We start from the raw sequence: 21,890 nt of genomic DNA, 5'->3' as shown, positions 1-21,890 counted from the left end.
TCCAAGCTCCTCTTCTTCTATTTTTATGCCCTGGCTTGTGTTGAATCACTTGTTTGTTTAGTTGTGAGCTGCCTCAGCCAGGTCTCTGGAGAGGCTGAATATGCTTTTTCTAAGTCAATAAAAGTGCGAAGGCCCCCAACTTCCACCCCACAAAGGACCAGATCAACAAGTCCCTTTTCAAGCAAAAGCTGCTCCTCCCTAAGTGTTGGCAACTGGGGGAAGAGGCCAGCAAGACAGCTCTGGGGGCCGGATTTGACTCCAGAGGTCAGACAGAGCCCTCCGGGGGTGGGCGGTATAGAAGTCGAACAGACAGACAGACAGACAGACAGACAGACAGACAGACAGACAGACAGACAGACAGACAGACAGACAGACAGACAGACAGACAGACAGACAGACAGACAGACAGACAGACAGACAGACAGACAGACAGACAGACAGACAGACAGATAGATAGATAGATAGATAGATAGATAGATAGATAGATAGATAGATAGATAGATAGATAGATAGATAGATAGATAGATAGATAAAGGATGCTGGTGGGGGGAGAAACAAGCAGAAGCGGATCTGTGATCTGATTGCAACCCAGAAGGCCAGTCTGTGGCTCCACAAAGTTTTCCCCCTCCCTGCCTCCCTTCTGATATTGAAGCTCAGAAGAGGAAGAAATGCAACCAGAGAAATGCTCCTTTTTTGGAGGACCCTCCCATGCTGCGTATGTCAGTGAGACAGATGTGTAAATGACAGCCTCATCACATCTACATTGGCCCTAGAGCAGTGGTGATGAACCCATGGCACTCCAGATGTTCACGGACTACAATTCCCATCAGCCCCTACCAGCATGGCCAATTCGCCGTGCTGGCAGGGGCTGATGGGAATTGTAGTCCATTAACATCTGGAGTGCTATAGGTTCGCCACCACGGCCCTAGATCATAGGTCAGGGACGTAGGTGTAGATTTTTTATGGGTGGGGTTGAGGGTGGGACCACACCACCACCCGCCCCTAGGGCATGGCCATGCCTCCCCAAGCCCCGCCCCTAGCCTAGTGCTTATAAAAGCAGCTCTCTGAGGCCGGGGATGGCAGACTCCCCTGCCCTCCCCTGCCCCTCCCCTCTGTGCAGAGGCATGGAGGGAAAATGGAGCCTGGTGCAAAATCTGAGTTTTGTGCCCCGCCCCCCCGGGCAGCCGCTGTGATGCTGGAATCCACCCCCAAACAGCATCACTTTCAATGGTGTTTAAACTAAAGAGCCCAAATTCTCCTTTTAAATCCACCTTAAAGGGAGAATCTGGGGTCCCTAGTTAAACAACATTGACAGTGATGCTGTTTTGGGGTGGATTATCCACCACCATGAAACAGAATCACTTGCAATTTGGCATAGTGGTTAAGAGCAGGTGCACTCTAATCTGGAGGAACCGGGTTTGATTCCCTGCTCTGCCGCTTGAGCTGTGGAGGCTTATCTGGGGAATTCAGATTAGCCTGTGCACCCCCACACATGCCAGCTGGGTGACCTTGGGCTAGTCACAGCTTTTCGGAGCTCTCTCAGCCTCACCCACCTCACAGGGTGTTTGTTGTGAGGGGGGAAGGGCAAGGAGATTGTAAGCTCCTTTGAGTCTCCTACAGGAGAGAAAGGGGGGATATAAATCCATGCTCTTCTTCTTCTCCTAAACTGAGGACCTCAGATTCTCCCTTTAAATCCATGCCAAAGGGGGTGGATTTAAAAGGAGAATCTGGGGAAATTTGGGGGGTGCCTGCTGTCAGGGGTGCAATTGTTAAACTAGAAGCACCAAACTTTCAGGGTATCAATAAGAGACTCTCCTGATAATACATTCCTGGTTTGGTGAAGTTTGGTTCAGGGGATCCAAAGTTATGGACCCTCAAAGGTGTAGCCCCCATCTTCTATTAGCTCCCATTGGAAACAATGGGGGATGGGAGCACCCCTTTTGGTAGTCCATAGCTTTGGACCCTCTGGACCAAACTTCACAAAACCTGGGTGGTTTCAATAAGAGACTCTCCTGATAATACTTTCCTGGTTTGGTGAAGTTTGGTTCAGGGGGTCCAAAGTTATGGACCCTCAAAGGTGTAGCCCCCATCTTCTATTAGCTCCCATTGGAAACAAATGGAGGATGGGGGCACCCCCTTTGGGAGTCCATAACTTTGGACCCCCTGAACCAAACCTCACCAAACCTGGGTAGTATCATCAGGAGAGTCCCCCAAACAATCCCTGAAAGTTTGGTGCTGCTAGCCCAAACAATGCGCCCCCTCCAGGCCAAAAACAAAAAAGCACTAAATGTTTTAAAAACCCACAAACGGAGGGGTGGAGCTTCGGACATGAATGGGGGGGTTCAAACCCGAGAACCCCCCCTTACCTACGTCCATGGCATAGGTGTCAAACTCGCAGCCCTCCAGATGTTATGGACTACAGTTCCCATCATCCCCTGCCAGCATAACTAATTACTCATGCTGGCAGGGAATGATGAAAGGGAATGATGAAAGTGCGCAGGAAGCTGAAAGGGAAAATCAAGAGAGTCAAAACTGTCCAGGATGCTTGGAGGTTATTTAAAAACACAGTAATAAAAGCTCAGCTGGAATGTGTTCCACAGGTTAGAAAAGGCAGCACCCAGTCCAAAAGAAAGCCACCATGGTTAACAAGAGAGGTTGAGGAAATTATCAGAAAAAAGAAAATGTCTTTTAGAAAATGGAAGTCCAGTTTGGCTGATGAAGAATACGAGAGGGAACACAAATGGTGGCAAAAGAGAAGCAAGTTAGCTGTAAGGGAGGCAAAAAAGGATTATGAGGAACGCATGGCTACGAACATCAAGACCAGCAACAAACAGTTCTTCAAGTACATCAAAAGCAGGAAGCCAGCAAGGGAAGCGGTAGGCCCGTTAGATGACAAAGGAACAAAGGGTGTGCTAAAAGATGGCAGGGAGATTGCAGAGAAGCTGAATGAATTCTTTTGCATCTGTCTTCACCCAAGAGGAGGCGAGTAACATTCCTGCATCTGATCCAAGCTTCTTAGGAGGCGAATCCGAGGAACTAGCTTAAGATAGTGATAGACAAGGAAGAAGTTCTGGCAGCCATTGATAAACTAAATGTTACCAAATCCCCTGGCCCAGATTGCATTCACCCAAGAGTTCTTAAAGAGCCCAAGCATGAAATTGCTGATCTTCTCACTTTAATATGCAACTTATCCCTGAAATCAGGCTCCATCCCTGAAGACTGGCAGATGGCCACGGTCACACCAATCTTTAAGAGAAAGGATCTACAGGTGGGACCCGGGAAATTACAGGCCAGTCAGTTTGACATCTGTTCCTGAGTGATTAATGCGTTAGTTGAACCTATCATTAAAGATTAAATTATCAAACATGTAGAAAAGCAACAGACCTGCACTTTAGGAAAGAGTCAGCAAAATGGCTTTTTTGTGCAGAGGCAAAATCCTGTCTTACAAACTTACTAGAGAGTTCTTTGAAGGTGTAAACAGGCATGTGGACAGGGGTGAACCGGGTGGACATTGTCTACTTGGATTTCCAAAAGGCTTTTGACAAAGTTCCCTCACCAGAGACTGTTGAGAAGAAACTCAGCAATGAAAGGAATAAGAGGGGAAGTCCTCCTCATATAAGATTAAAAAACTGGTTGAAGAAACAGGAGAAACAAAGAGTGGGTATAGGAAATGGGAAGTTCTCACAATGGAGAGATGTAGGGAGTAGAATTGTCCCCAAGGATCCGCTTTTGGGACCAGTGCTCTTTAACCTATTCATAAAATGACCTTGGGAAGTAGAGAGGTGGAGTGTAGCGTGGTGGCTCAAGTTTGCAGATGATACCAAATTATGTAGGGTGGGTGAGAACCACAAAGCGATTGCTTGAAGAGCTCCAAGCGGACCTTGATAAATTAAGATGAGTGGGGCTCCGAGGAAGTGGCAAAATGCAGTTCAATGTAAGCAAAATGTAAAATTGTGAAAGTGCACTTTTATAGAGGGCATAAAAGAATCCAAATTTCACATACACGCTACAGGGGTCCAGTGCTTTATCCAGTCACAGACCAGAGGAAAAGGGATTTAGAAGCGTCTTTAGTGGATAGTTCCATGGGAATGTCCAACTCAATGCATGGCAGCTGTATAGAAAAAGAGGCAGAACTCTATGCTGGGGAGTTAATTAGAAAAGGAATTTGAAGTAATGCCAAAACTGCAAAGATTGTCATGCCCCTTATATAAAAGCAGTGTTAGTGCGACCGCATTCTGGAGTAACATAAGCTGTCCAGTTCTGAGTCGCATGCACATCTCAAAAAAGGATATGAAGAAGAAAGAGAAAAAAGAAGAGGTGCAGAGGAAGGGCAACAAGGACTGATTGAGGGACTGGGAGCACCTTTCCCTATGAGGAGAGGCTGCAGCGCTTTAGGCAGGACTTCTTTAGTTTGGAGAGGAGGCTGGCTGAGGGGGGGATATGCCATTGAAGTCTACAAAATTATGCATGGGGTAGAAAATGTTGACAGAGAGACATTTTTCTCTCTTTCTCCATTGAATACTAGAACCAGGGGGCATTCATTGCAGAAATGCTGGGCTTGGGAAGAATTAGGACTAATAAAAGGAAACACTTCTTCACTAACGATGTGATTGGTGTTTGGAATATGCTGCCACAGGGGAGGTGGTGGTGATGGCCACTAACCTGGATATTAGCAAAGCTTTAAAAGGGGCTTGGACAGATTTTACGGAGGAGAAGTTGGATTTATGGCGTACCCAAATCTTGATCCTCTTTGATCTGAGATTGCAAGAATGCCTTAACAGACCAGGTGGTGATCGGGAGCAACAGCCGCATGAGAGGCTGGCCATTGCGTTCACATCCTACATGTGAGCTCCCAAAGGCACCTGGTGGGCCACTGCGAGTAGCAGAGAGCTGGACTAGATGGACTTTGGTCTGATCCAGCTGGCTTGTTCTTATGTTCTTATGTTCTTATGTTCTTATGATGGGAACTGTAGTCCATAACATCTGGAGGGCCGCGAGTTTGACATCTGTGCCCTAGAGGTTCACAAACATCTGTTGCATGCGCCCCAGCAGGCACTTCTTCACGTGCAACAAACATGCAACTGCATGCACATTCTGCAGCAGCTTACAACTAAGAAGGGCTCCCTGCTGTGAGGAGGGGAACATTTGAATTTATAATTTATCAAATGGGATGGAATGTAAACAGCCTCTTTCTCCAGTTAACTTTATTCAACACTGATTAAAGGATACATGGAAACACAACCAAGTGTTCAGTAGTAAATGGGCATAAATTATTCAGGTTTCCCAAGATCACTCGGATGGCCTCCTGGAATAGAATACATAAAGGAAGGAGCACATCCACTCCATTAGCTCTTCTAAACGTCTAACCTTTAAAGCACACAATAGATTAACCTAATCAAAGTTCCTTCTGTAATTTTGTCTCTTGTTTTGTCAAGAATAACATCCAAATCTCCAAATATGTTTTCATATTGTTCCCCTCTTAAATGAGACTAACAAATAGGTATTACAAGTGGCTAATAGAACTCTTTATTACATATCGGAGTTTCAGCTACTTCTTGTACCACATCAAACAGTAACACATGAAAACTTTGATATGTTGCTCAGTAAAACAAAGGCAACAATCAAGAGACATTATCCTTCTTCCTGGACCTGCACATTGGTAGGAATTCTTCCACAAACAGAATATTTTTTAGGGGAGAAATCCATGTGTGGTCATTCAGAACTTCAAACCCATAAGCTACTCAGCAACCTTGCTGCCCCTAGTTAGCAACTTTGGGATGGGGAATACTTGGAGATTTGGGGGATGGAGCCCTGGAAAGACGGGGTTTGGGGAAGGGCCTCACTGGTATATCAAGCCACAGAATCCTCCTTCAGAAGCGGCTGTTTTCTGCAGGGGGTGTGATCTTTTGAAGGCCATTTTGCAGCAGACTGAGTTTTCATAGCAGACTGCAATCCCTGACGGTTTCAAGTTATTGCTGTTCTAACAAATGTTTGTACATTTTGGAAGCACAGACATATGGAATTTATGTTCCACAAGACTTGAAGCTTGCTCAAGTCCGGTGCACATGTGGGTTCCGGTTAGTTTAGAGCAGGGGTGTCCAACTCTGGCGCCCCAGATGTTCATGGACTACGATTCCCATCAGTCCCTGGCAGGGGCTGATGGGAATCGTAGTCCAGGAACATCTGGGATGCCAGAGTTGGACACCTCTGGTTTAGTGGATGTTTGTGCTACACAGGATTTTTAGCAGTGTTATTAGGGTCTGTATTTCAGATACTTTGTGGTACTTTTACAATGTTTGTAGTTTTGGGACTTGGGGGGCGCACCTAAAACAGACAGAAACTAGCGCCGGGGACAAGGAAAACCTGAGGTTTGGCATGCCTCCCGGCCGGTGTATGGCAGAAGTACCACCCCCACCATTAGACCACAACAATGATTTTTGTACCAGCTCACAAATCACCTCCCACTCCCATCCAGGAACCATACATGGCTCTCTACCCACCAACTACTTTTCCTAATTTCCTCAATCCCCAACAACAACCCTATAGAGGTCTAGGTTGGTTAGCCCTGCAGAAACAACTCCAGAAGCCAGCAGTGCAGAGTGGGTGTTAAGCATGTAAATCTCTCACAAATCACCCCTCAGCAAAAACTTATTTACTCAAACAAATGTCAGCATCATCTCTCACAAAACACCTCCAGATGGAATCCCACTTTCATTGGTGTTTTAAACTAGGGAGCTCAGATTAACTTCTTTTAAATCTACCTTAAAGGGAGAACCCCGGTTCAAAACAAAATTAGGAAAGTGATGCTGTTTGGGGAATTGGATTCTCTCCGAACCACTGAAACTTAGCATCACTTTTGAGGGAGTTAAGGAGATTCAGATGGAAACAAATAGCAGATTTGGCTGGAATCTGGGCACAGATTTGGGCACATTCAGACAAAAGAAATTGTCCGATTATGTCCTGCCCAAAGAATTCAACAAAATGCGAATGCAAAGTATTTGGATTTTGGGGGGGGTATTTTTTGGTGTTTTTTCAGCCTACAGGGAGCGCATTTTTTAAAGCTAAGCGGCACCATGATTTCAGGGCATCATCCAGAGACTGCCCTGATGATTAACTGCACCCGAGTTTGCGGCGATGTTTGGTTCAGGGGCAGCAACAAAGTTATGGATCGCCTTAAAATGGAATGCCCCCATCCCCACTTTCGGCTTTTCCAATGGGAGGCCCTAACCTGAGGATAGGGGCTACCCATTTGAGGGACCTTCATAACTTTGGTTCCCTTTTGAACATAATTGTACATCAAACTTGGGTGGCATCCATAAGAATAGTTAACGCACATGATACCCCTGAAGGTATTTTGGTGTCACTAGCTTTAAAAATACATCCCTTCCAGGCACCCCAAGGAATTTTGCCCAAGATTCTTTACTGTTTTTGCAGTGACTTTTGCTCCATTGTGGAATTTCTGAGGAGCAGGCTGCACATTTTTTTTGAAGATAAGAGAGCCTTGGCCAGACTTTCAAGGTGGCTCCAAGAGGCCTTGAGTAATAGCATCCAATCTTGAGGTGAGCTTTTGCTTCTGGGTGGAAGGGGGGGGGAGTTGAGAGAGGGAGTTCTGAGAGAACTCCAGCCCACAGGCTTTCTCTTCATGTAATGCAGGGCCCGAGGCGGGGAAACAAAATAAGCCTTTTGGGGGCCCATAAAAATTGAACCCCCAGGAAGCAAAGGTCTCCAAACCCTGGATGCTATTACCAGGAGGCCCACTCCTCTAGAGCCACCCTGAAAGTCTGGTTGCCTCTATCTTCAAAATTATGTGCAGCCTGCTCTACACAGTCGTAGGAAATTCCCCATTGGCTTACAATGGGGAGTAAAGTCACTGCAAAACAAAGAAGAATCTTGGGCAGAATTTCTAATGAGGTGCCTGGAGAGGTGTATTTTAAAGCTAGCTGACGCCAAATTTTCAAGGGTATCATCACCATCTGTTAACTATTCTTATCGATGCCACCCAAGTTTGGTACAGAAGTTATATTCAGGGGAACCAAAGTTATGGACCCTCAAATGGGTAGCACCCATCTCCTGTTAGCTTCCATTGAAAACAATGTGGGATGGGGGCACCCCATTTGGGGTCCCGCTAACTTTGCTTCCCCTGAACCTAAACATATCCCACCAAACTTAGATGGTACTCTATCAGGACAGTCTCTGGATGATAACCTCCTGAGAATTTTGGTGCCGATAGCCTTAAAAATGTGCCCCACCTCGCGAGCCGGAGCGAGTGAAAAAAACACTTTAAAATTTTTTTAAAAAACACTACGCACAAACTGACTTCCTAGAGAAATGTTGGTGCCCCCCCACGTGACCAAATGGGGGGCGCCCGGGGACAAAGGGTACCCCCTGTCCCTAGGCAGGAACGCCACTGTGGACACGTGTTATATGTATAACAAGATGTCAATCGAAAGTTGCTGTGAGCCGTCTTCAGTGTAATTTCCATTGGGCTGTACTGTGTGCACCAATCCCCATTTAATTCAAATGGTGGAGCAACTGGAGTTTGGTCACACTAACTGCTGCCACCGTGACTCTGCCAACAGAAACAGGGTGCAGGGAATTCAACAGCAAGATCACCATCGTTTACTTAAAAATGCCACCCTGTCTCCTGTGCAACTCAAGATGTTTTTGCAGTTATCCTTCCCAATTATGTGTGGTATGAAGTAAAACTATGAAGTAAAATCAAAACCTTCTACTGCTTTCCCAAAGCATGGAGGATCACAGCTAATTTTCACATTTGCCACACTAAGATTTCTGATACAAATATCTCAGAACTGGATATCTCACCTCTAGTTCTTCATTGATAATGTTCTCATGAAGGCCAACATTAGTACTGCAAAACAAACATACCAGGGATTAGCTTCAGAAATGAAGGGCAAATGCGCACTCCAAAGCACTACAATACAGAATCCAGGCCACAGTCTACCACATTTTCTTCTACGATCAAATGCCCCTCGGAAGTCCACACACAGGGCTCCAATAAAGATAGCTACACCACTCAGTTGATCACAGCATTTGGTACTCAGAGGTACATTGCCTCTAAACTGGGAAGCTCCATTTTAGCTACTGTCCTTTTCTCAAATCTGAAAATGGCTTGTGCTGGACTCTAATTATAAACAGAAGTAATTAGTAAGATGCACTATTTATTACTAGATGGCATTCTAAGGTAAGCAAAGCCTTTATTGGCATATACAGGATGACACAGTAATACTTATAAAATACACATAAGACACACAGTGACTAAAACACATTTCTTCAGCTGAAAAGCTCAACTGGCAAACGTAAAATATCGATAGCAATCAAATAATATTGCCAGCTATATTGGTATAATATTGCTAAGCATTTAAAAATCAATATCCATCTTGACTTGCACTAGATGGCATTCTATTTATTTATTTCAATTACAGTCAGAGACCAGCATATACAAATAAGCACACTGTTTGATATGCTGCTACTAGATGGCATTCAATAATTATTTGTTTAAAATATGTTATGCCACTGGTGATGGGATATTCATTGTTGCTTTACTCTCTGGCGGAGGACAATAATTGAGGGGGACAGACAAATCTGCCCAGGGAGAGAATTTCATAATATTGGTGCCACAGCTGGGAAGACCCTTTTTTAGTTGTCAGTCTGTCGTGCCCCTGGATTGTCCAGTAACAAGACTCTATATTCAGATGATTTCTTTTACTGAAAACAGCATCAGGAAAAGGCATTCAATTGCCAGAACAAAAGTTTAAGCACCAAAACAGCTCCCATTAAACACCCCCCCCAGCTCCACTTCCACGTCTCCTACCACCACCTCTTGCCACCAGTTCCCAAGCAGGAGGGGTAGGGGGACAGTTCCCCTTCAATCGCATGGGAAGGGTCGTCACTAGGTCAAAACAACCCACACTCTCCAGCACCTTGGAGTGAAAAAGGCGGCAGATGTCTAATGAACAGATCAGGCTTTGCCTGGGAAATGAAACTTGGGCTCATTCCGCACATGCAGAATAATGCACTTTCAAACTGCTTTCAGTGCTCTTTGAAGCTGTGCGGAATGGCAAAATCCACTTGCAAACAGTTGTGAAAGTGGTTTGAAAACGCATTATTTTGTGTGTGCGGAAGGGGCCTAAAGCAGTGAGCAGACAGCAGAGTCAAAGAGGGGCAAAAGGGGAAAGGATCCCCTGTCCCAGCCGGAAGACATGCCAGGATCAAAGCAGAACTGGGCACTGTCCAGCCTCAGGTGGCAACGGCCCCCAAAGAAGGGTCCTGGTTACTCCCAAAGGCTTCAGTTCAAAGCTGCACACCGAGGGCTTAACCCACCAGGAAGTCAGACTGCAATGAATGGAAGCTAACCAAGAGGACGCACGTCTGCCAGCAAGACCTCCAGGGGCACTTTGCTCAGAGCTGAAGGAACAGTATTACAGCAAACCACCTTTGCTCACTATATTTGGCACAGAGACCCAAATCTAGAAGTCTTTCATGCTAGAGGGCACCCCACTGGCATTTATACATTCAGCTGAAACATCCTAGGGAACTGTATGATTTTGAAAAAATCTCTCTTTCCCACAAGTGGCCCAGAGCAGAGAACTAAATTACTTTTCTGTTATCTGTCACATTTAAATGTTGTGTTTATTTCTATGAAGACACTAACAAACATTATCTTAAGCAAATGTGTTCATTTATTTATTTTAGATTCATGGCACACCCTATTTCATTAGATTAGGAGCAGGTAACCAAAGTCACTGAATTTTGCCACATTTTCCCCACATAGCCCTGAGTGTGGAAGGTCTTGTAGTTCCTTCCAAAGGAAGTTTCAGCAGTTCTGTGCTGGAAGGAGATCCCATGGCTAAAGAGTGGCAGCTGTCTGAAGAGGACATCCAGGTGGCATGCTGAGCAGATCTCAGAAATGGGAGACTGGGAGGAGTGGTCACTCAGGTGCTTTACTGAGGTTCCCACTTCTCTTGGAGCCAACCCAAGAGCACGAAGCACCATCGACCAAATACCATGGGTGGAACCCAGTAAAATGCTTTGAACTGCACAGAAACCTGTCTCGAAATAACAGAAATAAATAAACAAATAAACAAATGTGAAAACGTATTCACAGAAAAGATGAAATGTGAACCACGGTCAGCACAGTGAAGTGGTTAGAATACTGGACCAGGCCCTGGTTGACACCGGTTTGAATCCTTACTGTGCCATAGAAACTTTTTGCATGACCTTGGGATGGCCACACACTCTCTCAGCTGCTATGAGGATAACAGGGAGAAGAGATAAGCCTCTGAAGATGCCAGCCACAGATGCAGGCGAAACGTCAGGAGAGAATGCTGCTAGAACACAGCCATACAGCCCGGAAACCACACAGCACCCAAGAGATAAGCCGTTTTCAGTTCCCACAGGGGAGAAAGGTGAGGTATAAAGGAAGAAAACAAAGTTGAAAGCTCAGAGACCAATCTTTTAGTCAGCATGGACAGGGAGCCAGTGGTGGCGAACCTATGGCACGGGTGCCAGAGGTGGCACTCTCTGTGGGCACGTGTGCACAGGGCTCTTCATGTGATAACAGTGCAATTATTTCAGGGAGATTATTAGCACTAAACCTAAGACCTAGTTTTGGGGAAGCAGTGTAGGTAACCCTGTTAAGCGCTGTTAAACCCTACTGATTTTCATGAGAAGAACTAAAGCGTGATCCTTTACCTGGGAGTAAGCTCGGTTGCTGGCAATGGGGCTTGCTTCTGAGTAAACCCTCCTAGGGTCGTGATTCACCCATTCGAAGTGTTGCACAGTTGCTTCAAAGCAAAGCCACTGACTACTACCAAGCTTACTCCCGAGTAACACGCACCTCGGAGCCAACCGTTTTTTCTAAACTAAAACCTCAGTATTCAGGTTGAATTGCCATGTTGGCACTTTGCGATAAATAAGTGGGTTTTGGGTTGCAGTTTGGGCACTCGGTCTCGAAAAGGTTCACCATCACTGTCCTAAGCAGACAGAAGGGTTAAAAGGTGAACTCTTCTTTTGTTCTGGGTTCAAACGCTTCACCCAGAAGACATGACCAGGGAAATGTGTTGACTTCATCTGAAAGGAATACAGATATATGCTTTCCTTTTATTTCCTTAGATCTGTATTCTCTCACTACGATGGCTATTTCTCACACATGTGACCATGGGAATGTGACCATAGCTACCCTGGCCCTTAAATATTTGCTCCCATAAAATACATTGTCTGAGTCTGGCAGCTTAGTTCTTCGAAATCACGAATTCTTCTTTTCTGTTCCTATGACCTATATACTACCCACAGTAACAACTTTTCTATGGTCATGCTTACCTAACAGTGTTGCCATATTTGATTTTAAATTTATAAATGTTCAGTCCAGCATGAAAAAATCTTGTCTCAGGTACTGGATATGTAAAACGGTTTAAAGATGTTTGTTCAGAATTCCAACCTAGTTAAGAACAGAATGAGATAAAACATTATTCCAAAACATGTCATATCTAACTTGCATTCCATCATGGAGCAAAGTCAAAAAAGACGCTGAGAGTTCCAGTTTTTAAAATCTGTCTGGGAAAATCTTTGTACACACTGTTGTTTTATGAGCTCAGAAAGCAAATTTAAAGATTATGATTAATACAAATGAATTCATTAGTCTGATTTAAAACCTGGAAAATTAAAATAATCCTTATACATAATAAACTAAGGGGTGGAATGTCACGATGAAGAATCCCCACCACCACCACCACCACCAATCAGCATGGAGGACTCACTCCACCCACTGGTGGAAAGGTCGTCCTCCTGACATTCCACCCAAGCCCCCGCCCGCCTTCCCCCCACCCAGGAGCAGGTCAACAAGGCAGCACTGCATTGCCATGCGCTGCCTCACTGAACCAACCCAACCTTCCCCAGTCCCTCGCCCACCCTCTCCTAGGCCCCAACCAGCCACCCAGTGCCCTGGAGCAGTGCCAGGTTGCTGGGACTGGTGGGGTATGGGAACCAAGCCACCCTTCTTGGCGGGCCTGGAGCTCACCTCCCCAATCCTCACATGCCCTCTCTCACCCCCCAAAGACTGAACCAGCCCTGGCAGGACATGCACACAGCCTGAGAGAGCCTCTGCCCCTTCCCCCTCTCCCACCCCAACAACGACCAAGCCAGGTGCTGCAGGACACCCACATAGTTAGCCAATGCCCCTCAGGGCTTAGCAGAAGCCTCCCTCCACCTGTCCCAAACAAAAATCCAGGCTGCCCGCTCTCCCCCTCCACCCAAAAAGCCAAGCCCGCCTGGCAGGGCCATGGCAAGAAGCCACCTTTCCTGCCAGCCTAGCCAGCACCCTCCCCATTCCCCCTCCACCCTCCCCGCACCAAGGGCCAAAGCAAAGACTTAATCGGCAGAAAAAGCAAAAGGGAAGTGGGGGGGATGTGGCGGGGAGGTGGGAGAAGGAGGGCGGCCCTCCCACCAATCCAATCAGTCCCCCACCCCCTATTTAGAGCCCAGTTTATTTTAATTTAAAAATGGGCTTTACTGCTAGTTCTAAATAAAGCAATCCGGCCCAGGTGATACACCTTTCCCACATTTACTAAAAAAGAAATTAAAATACAGTATTTGATACTTTGTTTATAAGAAATAATATATTCATATCTCACAGTCACACACACACGTTGTGTGTGTGGCTGCATACAAAATTGTGTTTCCCTTTCTTGCCACCACCCCAAGACATAAAACCCAGCCTCTCAGCAACCAGTCCCTGGGTACACTGGTAAGGCTGCCTCTGAGCACGTACAAAGTGTTGAGCATCTATATATACAGAGAGACAGAGAGACAGAGAGAAGAAATAGTTGAGAGGGAGAGTTAAGAAAAAGAAAGAAAAGGAAGGAAGGAAGGGAGGGAGGGAGGGAGGGAGGGAGGAAGGAAGGAAGGAAGGAAGGAAGGAAGGAAGGAAGGAAGGAAGGAAGGAAGGAAGGAAGGAAGGAAGGAAGGAAGGAAGGAAGGATGATTAGTAACTTCCTCTTAGCTTTGATAGTGTATGTACACGCCTTGTCAACTTGATTACAATCAATATAAACTTATCAACATTGCAGATACAAAGACAATTTCTTATATTCTTCTTTTGTTCACAGAAATTTAACTATTGGTTGCCATATATCTAGGAAATTTTCTATCAAATTATATTTTAGTAGACTTTATAGTTTGTCATAAGCAGCAAATTCGATTAGTTGAATCAGCCAATCCTCCTTAGAGGGAATTGAGGATGTCTTCAATTTTTTGGCGAATTGTATCCTTGTTGCCGCTCTCATATAGAAAAGTAGATTTTCAGCTTTCTTTTTTATCTTAAACTTGGTTATATTTAATAAGAACATTTCTCGTTTAAGCATAAATTCTATACCCAAGATTTCTTTCATAGTACTATATACATTGAGCCAGAATTCTTGGCTAGCTTTACATCGCCACCAAAGGTGAATAAAGGAACCAATCTGGGTTTGACACTTCCAGCATCGATCCGAATTGTTTTTATATATTTTGGCTAGCTTGCTTGGATATAAGTACCCCCTGTGTAGCATTTTGTAATAATTTTCTTTTAAGCTTACTGCGTTTGTGAATTTTAGTTTCCTTATCCAGACTCCTTCCCATGTTTCCAGATTGATTTCTCTATTCAAGTCCTGAGACCATCTAGTCATACAAGGTTTGATTTGTTCGTCTACCAGTTCATCTAAGATATGTTTATACAATTTACTAACAATTCCTCATTTGTCCTTTTTTAGTGTTTTCATCAAAAAGGATTCTTCTAGTTCAAAACCTTTCATTTTTTCAATTTTAATTTTTTCCATCAACTGCTGGTATTGGAACCACTGGCATTCTTTACCATTTATTATGATATCTTGTCTTTCATTCTATATTCGCCCCCTCTTCTTATAATCAAATTATTATATCTAATCCAGTCATTATTATCTTCAAACCTCATTTTAATAGCTTCTTGCGGTGAAAGCCAACCTGGTGTTAGTTTAATATTTTTCCTTTTGTAATCTTCCCATATCTTAAAAACAGATTTCCTTATCACGTGATCCATAAATACCCTAGATTCCTTAACTTGTGCATACCAAATATAAAAGTGCCATCCAAAAATAAATCAGATCCCTCTAAATCAGTGGTTCTCAACCTTCCTAATGCGGCGACCTTTTAATACAGTTCCTCATGTTGTGGTGACCCCCAAATCTAATATTTATCCATTTTACAGATGGAGAACACTGATGCAGAGAGTCTTAGGCGACCCCTGTGAAAGGGTTGTTCGACCCCCAAAGGGGTCTTGACCCCCAGGTTGAGAACCACTGCTCTAAATTAAGCAATTCTCTATCTTCTAGTGTCAACCATTCCCTAAACCAAAGTAGGCCCACAGCCTTGTGATAAAATTCGAAATTTGGTAAACCCAGTCCACCCCTTTTGATGTCATCGCATGTGATAAAATTGTGATAAAATTCTAAATTTGTGATAAAATTCTAATTGTGATTAATTGTGATAAATTGTGATAATTGTGATAAAATTCAAAATTTGGTAAACCCAGTCCACCCCTTTTGGTGTCATAACTAATTCTTGTTCGCCCTTTTCCCCAAATAAATTTACTTAAATCTTTCCTACACTCACTAAAAAACTTATTCAAGGTTACAATGGGTAGGTTTTGGAAAAGAAAATTGATTTTGGCTAAAACTGTCATTTTGACCAACGCAATTTTGCCCAATAGTGATAAGTTCAGTTTAGACCATTTATACAGGTTTTCTTTTATCTTTTCCATTTTATTTCATAGTTATTTTCAAATAGTAAAATATAAAAGTTTGTTAGGAAAATCTATAAATATTTAACTTTTTTCACTAATTTAAACTTTAGGGTTTCTTCAGTTTTTCCTTTTTTATTTTGATTTATATTGAAAGCTAATATTTTTGTCTTGTTTTCATTAATTTTTAGTCCAGACATCTCACTATAGTTCTTTATCTCTTGTTTCAAAGTGTCCATTGATGTTCTTGTTGGGTCAAGAAAAATAACCAGGTCATCAGCGAAGGCCCTAATTTTATACTCAATTTTTTTCTTTTATTCCTTTTATTCCTTTAATTTTGTTATTTCCTTTTATATTTAATATGAATGGTTCAAGTGATAAAATAAAGAGTGGGGGGGGAGAGGACAACCCTTTCTTGTTCCTTTTGAGATATTAAATGAGTCTGATAATTCACCATTAATTTTAATTTTTGCAGTTTGGTTTTGGTAAATTACATCAATCCATTTTTGAAAATTTTCTCCACTATTTATTTTTTTAATGTCTCTTTCATATAATCCCAATTTAAATTGTCAAATGTTTTCTCTAGGTCCATAAAAATCATTGCTGCTTGTTGGTTTATCTTTTTATGAAGAAATTCAATCATATTTAGGATTAATCTGATACATCTACTGGGCAAAAACCGTTGTTTTTTTTACTTATTTAGTTAAGAGTTTTAATCTTTCAGCTAAAATTGTTGCATTATTTTATAATCACAGTTTAGCAAAGAAATAGGGTGGAAATTTTTAACGTTAGATAAATCGTTTCCTTCTTTTTTGATAACTGTAATGATGGCTTCTTTCCAAGAATCCAGCATAAATTCTGTTTTTTTAATATTATTCATCGCCTGTAATATAATTGGTGCCATTTTTTCACTGAATGTTTTGTAAAATTTGTTAGGAATGCCATCCGGCACTGGTGATTTGGCTGTTTTAGATTTTTTAATTGTTTTTGTATTTCTTCTAAGGTTATATCTTGATTCAATATTTCTTTTTGTTCACTACTTATTTCTTATTTTGTTCACTACTTAATCTTCTCATAGCAATATTTCCCTTTTCCTCCTAAAAGCAGAGTTTTCTATAAAATTCTACAAATTGATTTAGTATGTCCTTTTGTTTTGTATAATCCTTCCCCTCTCTAGTTATTAATTCTATTTTCCTACTTTGAATTTGTTGTCTAATTCTCCACACCATCCATTTCTCGCATTTATTTGCTTGTTCATAGTTGTTTAATTTGGCTATTCTGATCTTTTTTCCATATCTAAAACATATATCATGGTTAATTGGTTTTGCGCTTTGTTTAGTTCTTGCAACGAATTTTTAATTTTGGGTTTTGGTAATAACTATTTTTCTATTTCTGATATTTTCCCCTTAATTTCTAACTCCAATCTATCCCTTTCTTTTTTCCATCTGATATTTTCTGTAATCATTAAGCTTCTCAAGAAGGCTTTATATGTGTCCCATGTGGTATTTATTCCTACACTGAGTTTTATTAATTTCAAATAATTCCTTTGATTCTATTCTAGGTCTTTCCAAGACCTTTTCTTTTTTCAACAAATAGTTATTTATTTTCCATACTCCTCTTTTAAATGGTGTTTTCAAAGACCATATTATAGGTTTATGGTGTGAAAAGATTTTTGGTTCTAGTCTAATGTCTTCCGTTCTCAGGCATAAATCTTTGGTAGCCCAAATCATGTCAATTTTGGAAAAGGTATTGTAATGCTTCGCATGGAAGATATATTCTTTACTGTTACCATTAAGTAACCTCCACACATCCTTTAATTCTAAAAAATCTGTTAACTTGAAGAAGGATTTCAGTAGTTTACCTCCTATAATTTTTTTATCCTTTTGTGTACATTTTTCCAAGGAAATTGAGACCACCCCATTTAGATCTCCCATTAAACATATACTATTAAATTAATATTCCTTGATTTTTTCCAGAATTGATTCATAAAAGTTCCCTTTATTTTCATTTGGCCTGTACACTCCTATCAATAATACTTTTTGGTTAGCCCAATTTAATTCCACTCCCAAAAAACTCCCCTTTGCATCCTTAAATAATAATTTTGGTTTATATTGTTCTTTTATAAATAAAGCAACTCCTTTTTTCTTTTTCTTTTCAATTGTGGAAACAAAACATACTCCCAATTTTTGGTTTAAAATTAACTTAATATCCTCGTTTTGTATATATGTCTCTTGCAGACATACGTCAAAGGCTTTTTTGCCCTAATAGTGGAAAATTTTTCTTCTTTTTGCTGGAGAATTAAGTCCGTTAACATTCCAGGAAATAAGTTTAATAGTCATATTAGCAAAATTATATGGGGAAAAACCCTAAAACGTACTTGTTACACCACACTTAATATTGTGTTTCAAAATATTTCTTAATTTTTTCAAAGAAGGATTGTGCCTGGGGGATAGATTTATAAAATTCTATAAAATTATAAAAGTCTATAAAATTTTGCTTTGTATTTGAGTTGTAAGCCTTCCACATCTTCCCACCCGAAAATGTCTTTATCCTTTAGGAAGTTTGTCAGGAAGCTATAGTTCTTTCTTCTATTTAGTATCCAAGTTGGGATTTTCTTAAGTATCATTATGTCCTTGGCATCAATTTTCATTTTTCTTTTGGAATTTCTCTTCAGGATTTTGTGCTTGGCGCCTCTTCGGTCCTGGCAAGCCGATCAGCTGCTTGGAACACCTATCTTATTGGGCTGCTCCTGATCAGACCCTCATAGGATTGCCAACTCCAGGTTGGGAAGTTTCTGAAGATCTGGGGGTGCAGCCTGGAGAGGGAAGGGATCTCAGCAGGGTGCATGCCCCAGAGCCAACCCTCCAAAGCAGCCATTTTCTCCAGCAGAAACTCATCTCTGTCACCTGGAGATCAGTTGTACCTGTAATTATGGGAGATCTCCAGGCCCAACCTGGAGACTGGCAAGCCTAGATCTCACACCCATATTTTGGCGCAAAGGCAGAAAAACACCTGCTTGAATCAATGCTTCAGCTGCAACACTGTCTACCGTTCAACTCCCACCCAAATAAATGTGCTTTCACTACTACAGTATTGTGAGGATTTCATGTTTATATGTGGGTTTTTCTTGATTGCTAGAAGAGTCACCTGTTGCTTCTGCACTGGGCGGCAGCAGCTGCAGTGAGTGACCCCCCCCCCCCCCAAAAAAGTTCTTGTCTTTCAGGCTATTCTGCTTTTCAAAAAGCAACATTACAACAGCTTGCCCGTGTGTGGAACATTAATACAAATGGGAAACTAAATTGGCCCCTGGAGGTGATTATTTATAGATTTTAAAAGAATGGCTTGGTTATGGAGATATGCACTGCTTAACAAGTCATGTTGTGATCCATATGTAAGCCATCAGGCTACTGTATATTGATCAATCTTCAATTTACTAGCTACCTCACCTAACCTTGCATTATCATTGGTTTCAATTCTTGATATCACAGCCAAGATGACAAATATCTGCAGAGCACAAAGCAAATGAGGACTGTTTGCACTACATGATTTACAAATGCTGGCCTTCAACACAGTGGAAAACTACATCAGCTCAGCAGCATATGAAGTTAGTACAAATGTTGAGATTCAACCTATCAACAAGAATACTGGTGATTCTCTTTGTAAATTAATATTATTGTGAAGAAAGAATGGTATAAAAGTCCTGCCTGCAACCTAAGGAAAGGCACCATACAATAAATAAGATGTCTGAATTAAAAAGATTGCAATTAATGTCTAGGAACATAATTTCTTTGCTGCCACTGTAGCATCATGAACCAAAACCCCCAAAAAGTAAACTAATAAATGTTGAGATAACTGGAAGTTTATGGGAAGGTTTTGGAATTACGAGACAGTTATGAAAAATCCATCTACTTGTTCAGACATGGGATTTTATATAAACACCACTTGTCTTGGTCTAGGGCAGGGGTCAGCAACCTTTAACACCCAAGGAGCCATTTGGACCCATTTTTCACAGAAAAGAAAACACTTGGAGCCGCAAATACTTTTTGACATTTAAAATGAAGATAACACTGTATATATTTTTTATCTTTACCCTTTGTATAAAAATTATAGTGTGTTGCTTATGAAATACATGAAGTGCTACAGAGAAAATTATATTTTATTTATGTAAAGAACACATTTTGAACATTTTGAACTCTTAAAAAATAATAACCCCCTCAAATTCCACTTGGATGGTGGATCAAAATTGGTGCCTTTAATGGGGTTGTCAACTTCCAGGGGGGTGAAACTTCTCCCCCCCCCCGAGAAAATGTCTGCCATGGAGGGTGGACTCGACAGCCGTATTCCTCACTGAGCATGGCCCCTGCCCTTGTCCCAAAAGCAACAGTTTCTGAGAATCTACCCCCAAATGTCCTGGGATTTGCCCGTCAGGGGTTGGCAACCCGCAACAACCATGGCTGAGGATGATCCCAACCTACCTCCCTTCCACGATCAACAGGCTTACCCTCCACTGGCTTACTCTGAAGTAAACCTTCCAAGATCCATGTGCAAGGCTTTCCCCATGCGCTCCTGCCCCCCCCGGCAATGCAGAAGCAAACTATTCCCACCCACCCCGCCTCCCCATCAAACAGCCCCAAAAAGTGCAACCTTGCAGGGCTGCAGGTAATAACTAAAACCTGACATCGTATTTCTCACCTGGATTCAGCCAGGCTGCCATCTGCCAGGAAAGCCCCTGGAGCTCAGCGGGGCTGCTGGGGGGTCTGCAACCCAAGGTGGTGCTATTGGGGTCCCCCATGTGGTCCCATCCCCCAAGAAGGACCCGGGGGAGGGAAATGAGGCCACCCAAAGCAGGGGCGACCCCTGACCCCTATTCAAGGGGGTGAACTGAGGTTAGGATTGCGCTGAAAATCTGCGCTCCTGCAACTCCCTCCCGTTTCCCACTCTTCGCCGCTCACCTGTTCAAGAGGATCCACCAGTGATGTTCCACCCACGCCCCACGCCGTCATCGCTGGCATCAGCCAACCAGGCAGCTAGGACAGGGAAGCCGGAAGTGGTTTGGGATAGCTGTCTCGGGCTGTACCTCTCTAGGAACTGGGACTCTTTCCCATTAACCCTTAGGGCGACTCTCCAAAGGAGACTGAGAGGACCCAAACTGCACGGAACCGCAGTACAAGGACAAAGCCGCATGCGGCTTTGGAGCCGCAGGTTGCAGACCTCTGGTCTAGGGGAACAAAGACGTTCCGACAGACCTCTGAATCTGATGAAAAAAATCATACCCTGCTTGCTCAAGGTATGAGAGAAGACATTCAGGAACAGAGATCATACGATCTCCCAAATATGACTATTTATTTTACACCCTCCTTGTGATCATTGTCGTTGAGCTGTTTTGAAAGCAGGAAACAATAGTTTTGTTTAAAATAATGCAAAAATACTGGCCTAACAGAAAACGAAATATGGGGAGAAAACAGGAAGGGAGTTGGAGTTAGGAACAGTGATACCCTACGCAGAATTATGCCTTTCTAAACTACTGACTTCAAAACACATAGAAAGATACAACTTTGCCTCGGATGATATTGGAAATTTGCCAATGCTACCAGTTGCCACATCAGGTCCAGACAACATGGATCCCTGAAGGAGTGTCATTTCCTTTCTACCTTTCATTCTCAGAAACCTACACTAGTCCATTTGTATAAAGTACAACATATTCATTTAAAAACCAGGTAAAAACCTGGCACTCCCACTTCACCTGGGATGAAGGGACACAACAGTCCACCTTGCTGATATAATGGCTATTGTATTCCCCTTGAACAAATTAATACACAGTTGCTGGGAATTAGAATGATTAGTTTTAATTATTATAAGGTCAGCTTTTTGTAAACAAATAACCATTGTATCTGCATTGCACATTCCTTTGACGTCACTGGATAGACAACCCCTTTCCACTATTTCTCAATATGTCTCGTATCCACTTAAGCAATGTAATAAAGTAGACATCAATCATGAGACAAGAGAGCGGGCAGCGATAAATGGTGCTAAATTCAGGCGCTACGAAATCAGTTCAGCTGACAAGAACTAGTGTTGCAGGTCCTGGATGTGGATATCCTCCTCCTCACCCCCACAGAAC

The 21,890-nt window shown here is 42.7% G+C and overlaps 1 protein-coding gene across 2 annotated transcripts in view; it reads right to left on the bottom strand.

Annotated features, from left to right (window-relative positions):
- Positions 1-21,890, bottom strand: part of MAJIN (membrane anchored junction protein) — a 63,287-nt gene that overhangs the window by 12,300 nt on the left and 29,097 nt on the right. For both annotated transcript variants that reach the window (XM_048515223.1, XM_048515224.1), the window contains exons 2-4: positions 12,340-12,457; positions 8,824-8,869; positions 5,230-5,305 (exon numbers count right to left, since the gene is read on the bottom strand). In XM_048515223.1, coding sequence (XP_048371180.1) covers positions 5,230-5,305; positions 8,824-8,869; positions 12,340-12,457 — 240 coding nt within the window. The remainder of the gene's footprint in view (positions 1-5,229; positions 5,306-8,823; positions 8,870-12,339; positions 12,458-21,890) is intronic.

The sequence above is a fragment of the Sphaerodactylus townsendi genome, linkage group LG14 (genome assembly GCF_021028975.2).
Source record: "Sphaerodactylus townsendi isolate TG3544 linkage group LG14, MPM_Stown_v2.3, whole genome shotgun sequence".
NCBI classification, from domain to species: domain Eukaryota; kingdom Metazoa; phylum Chordata; class Lepidosauria; order Squamata; family Sphaerodactylidae; genus Sphaerodactylus; species Sphaerodactylus townsendi.
This window is presented reverse-complemented; position numbering and strand designations above follow the sequence as displayed.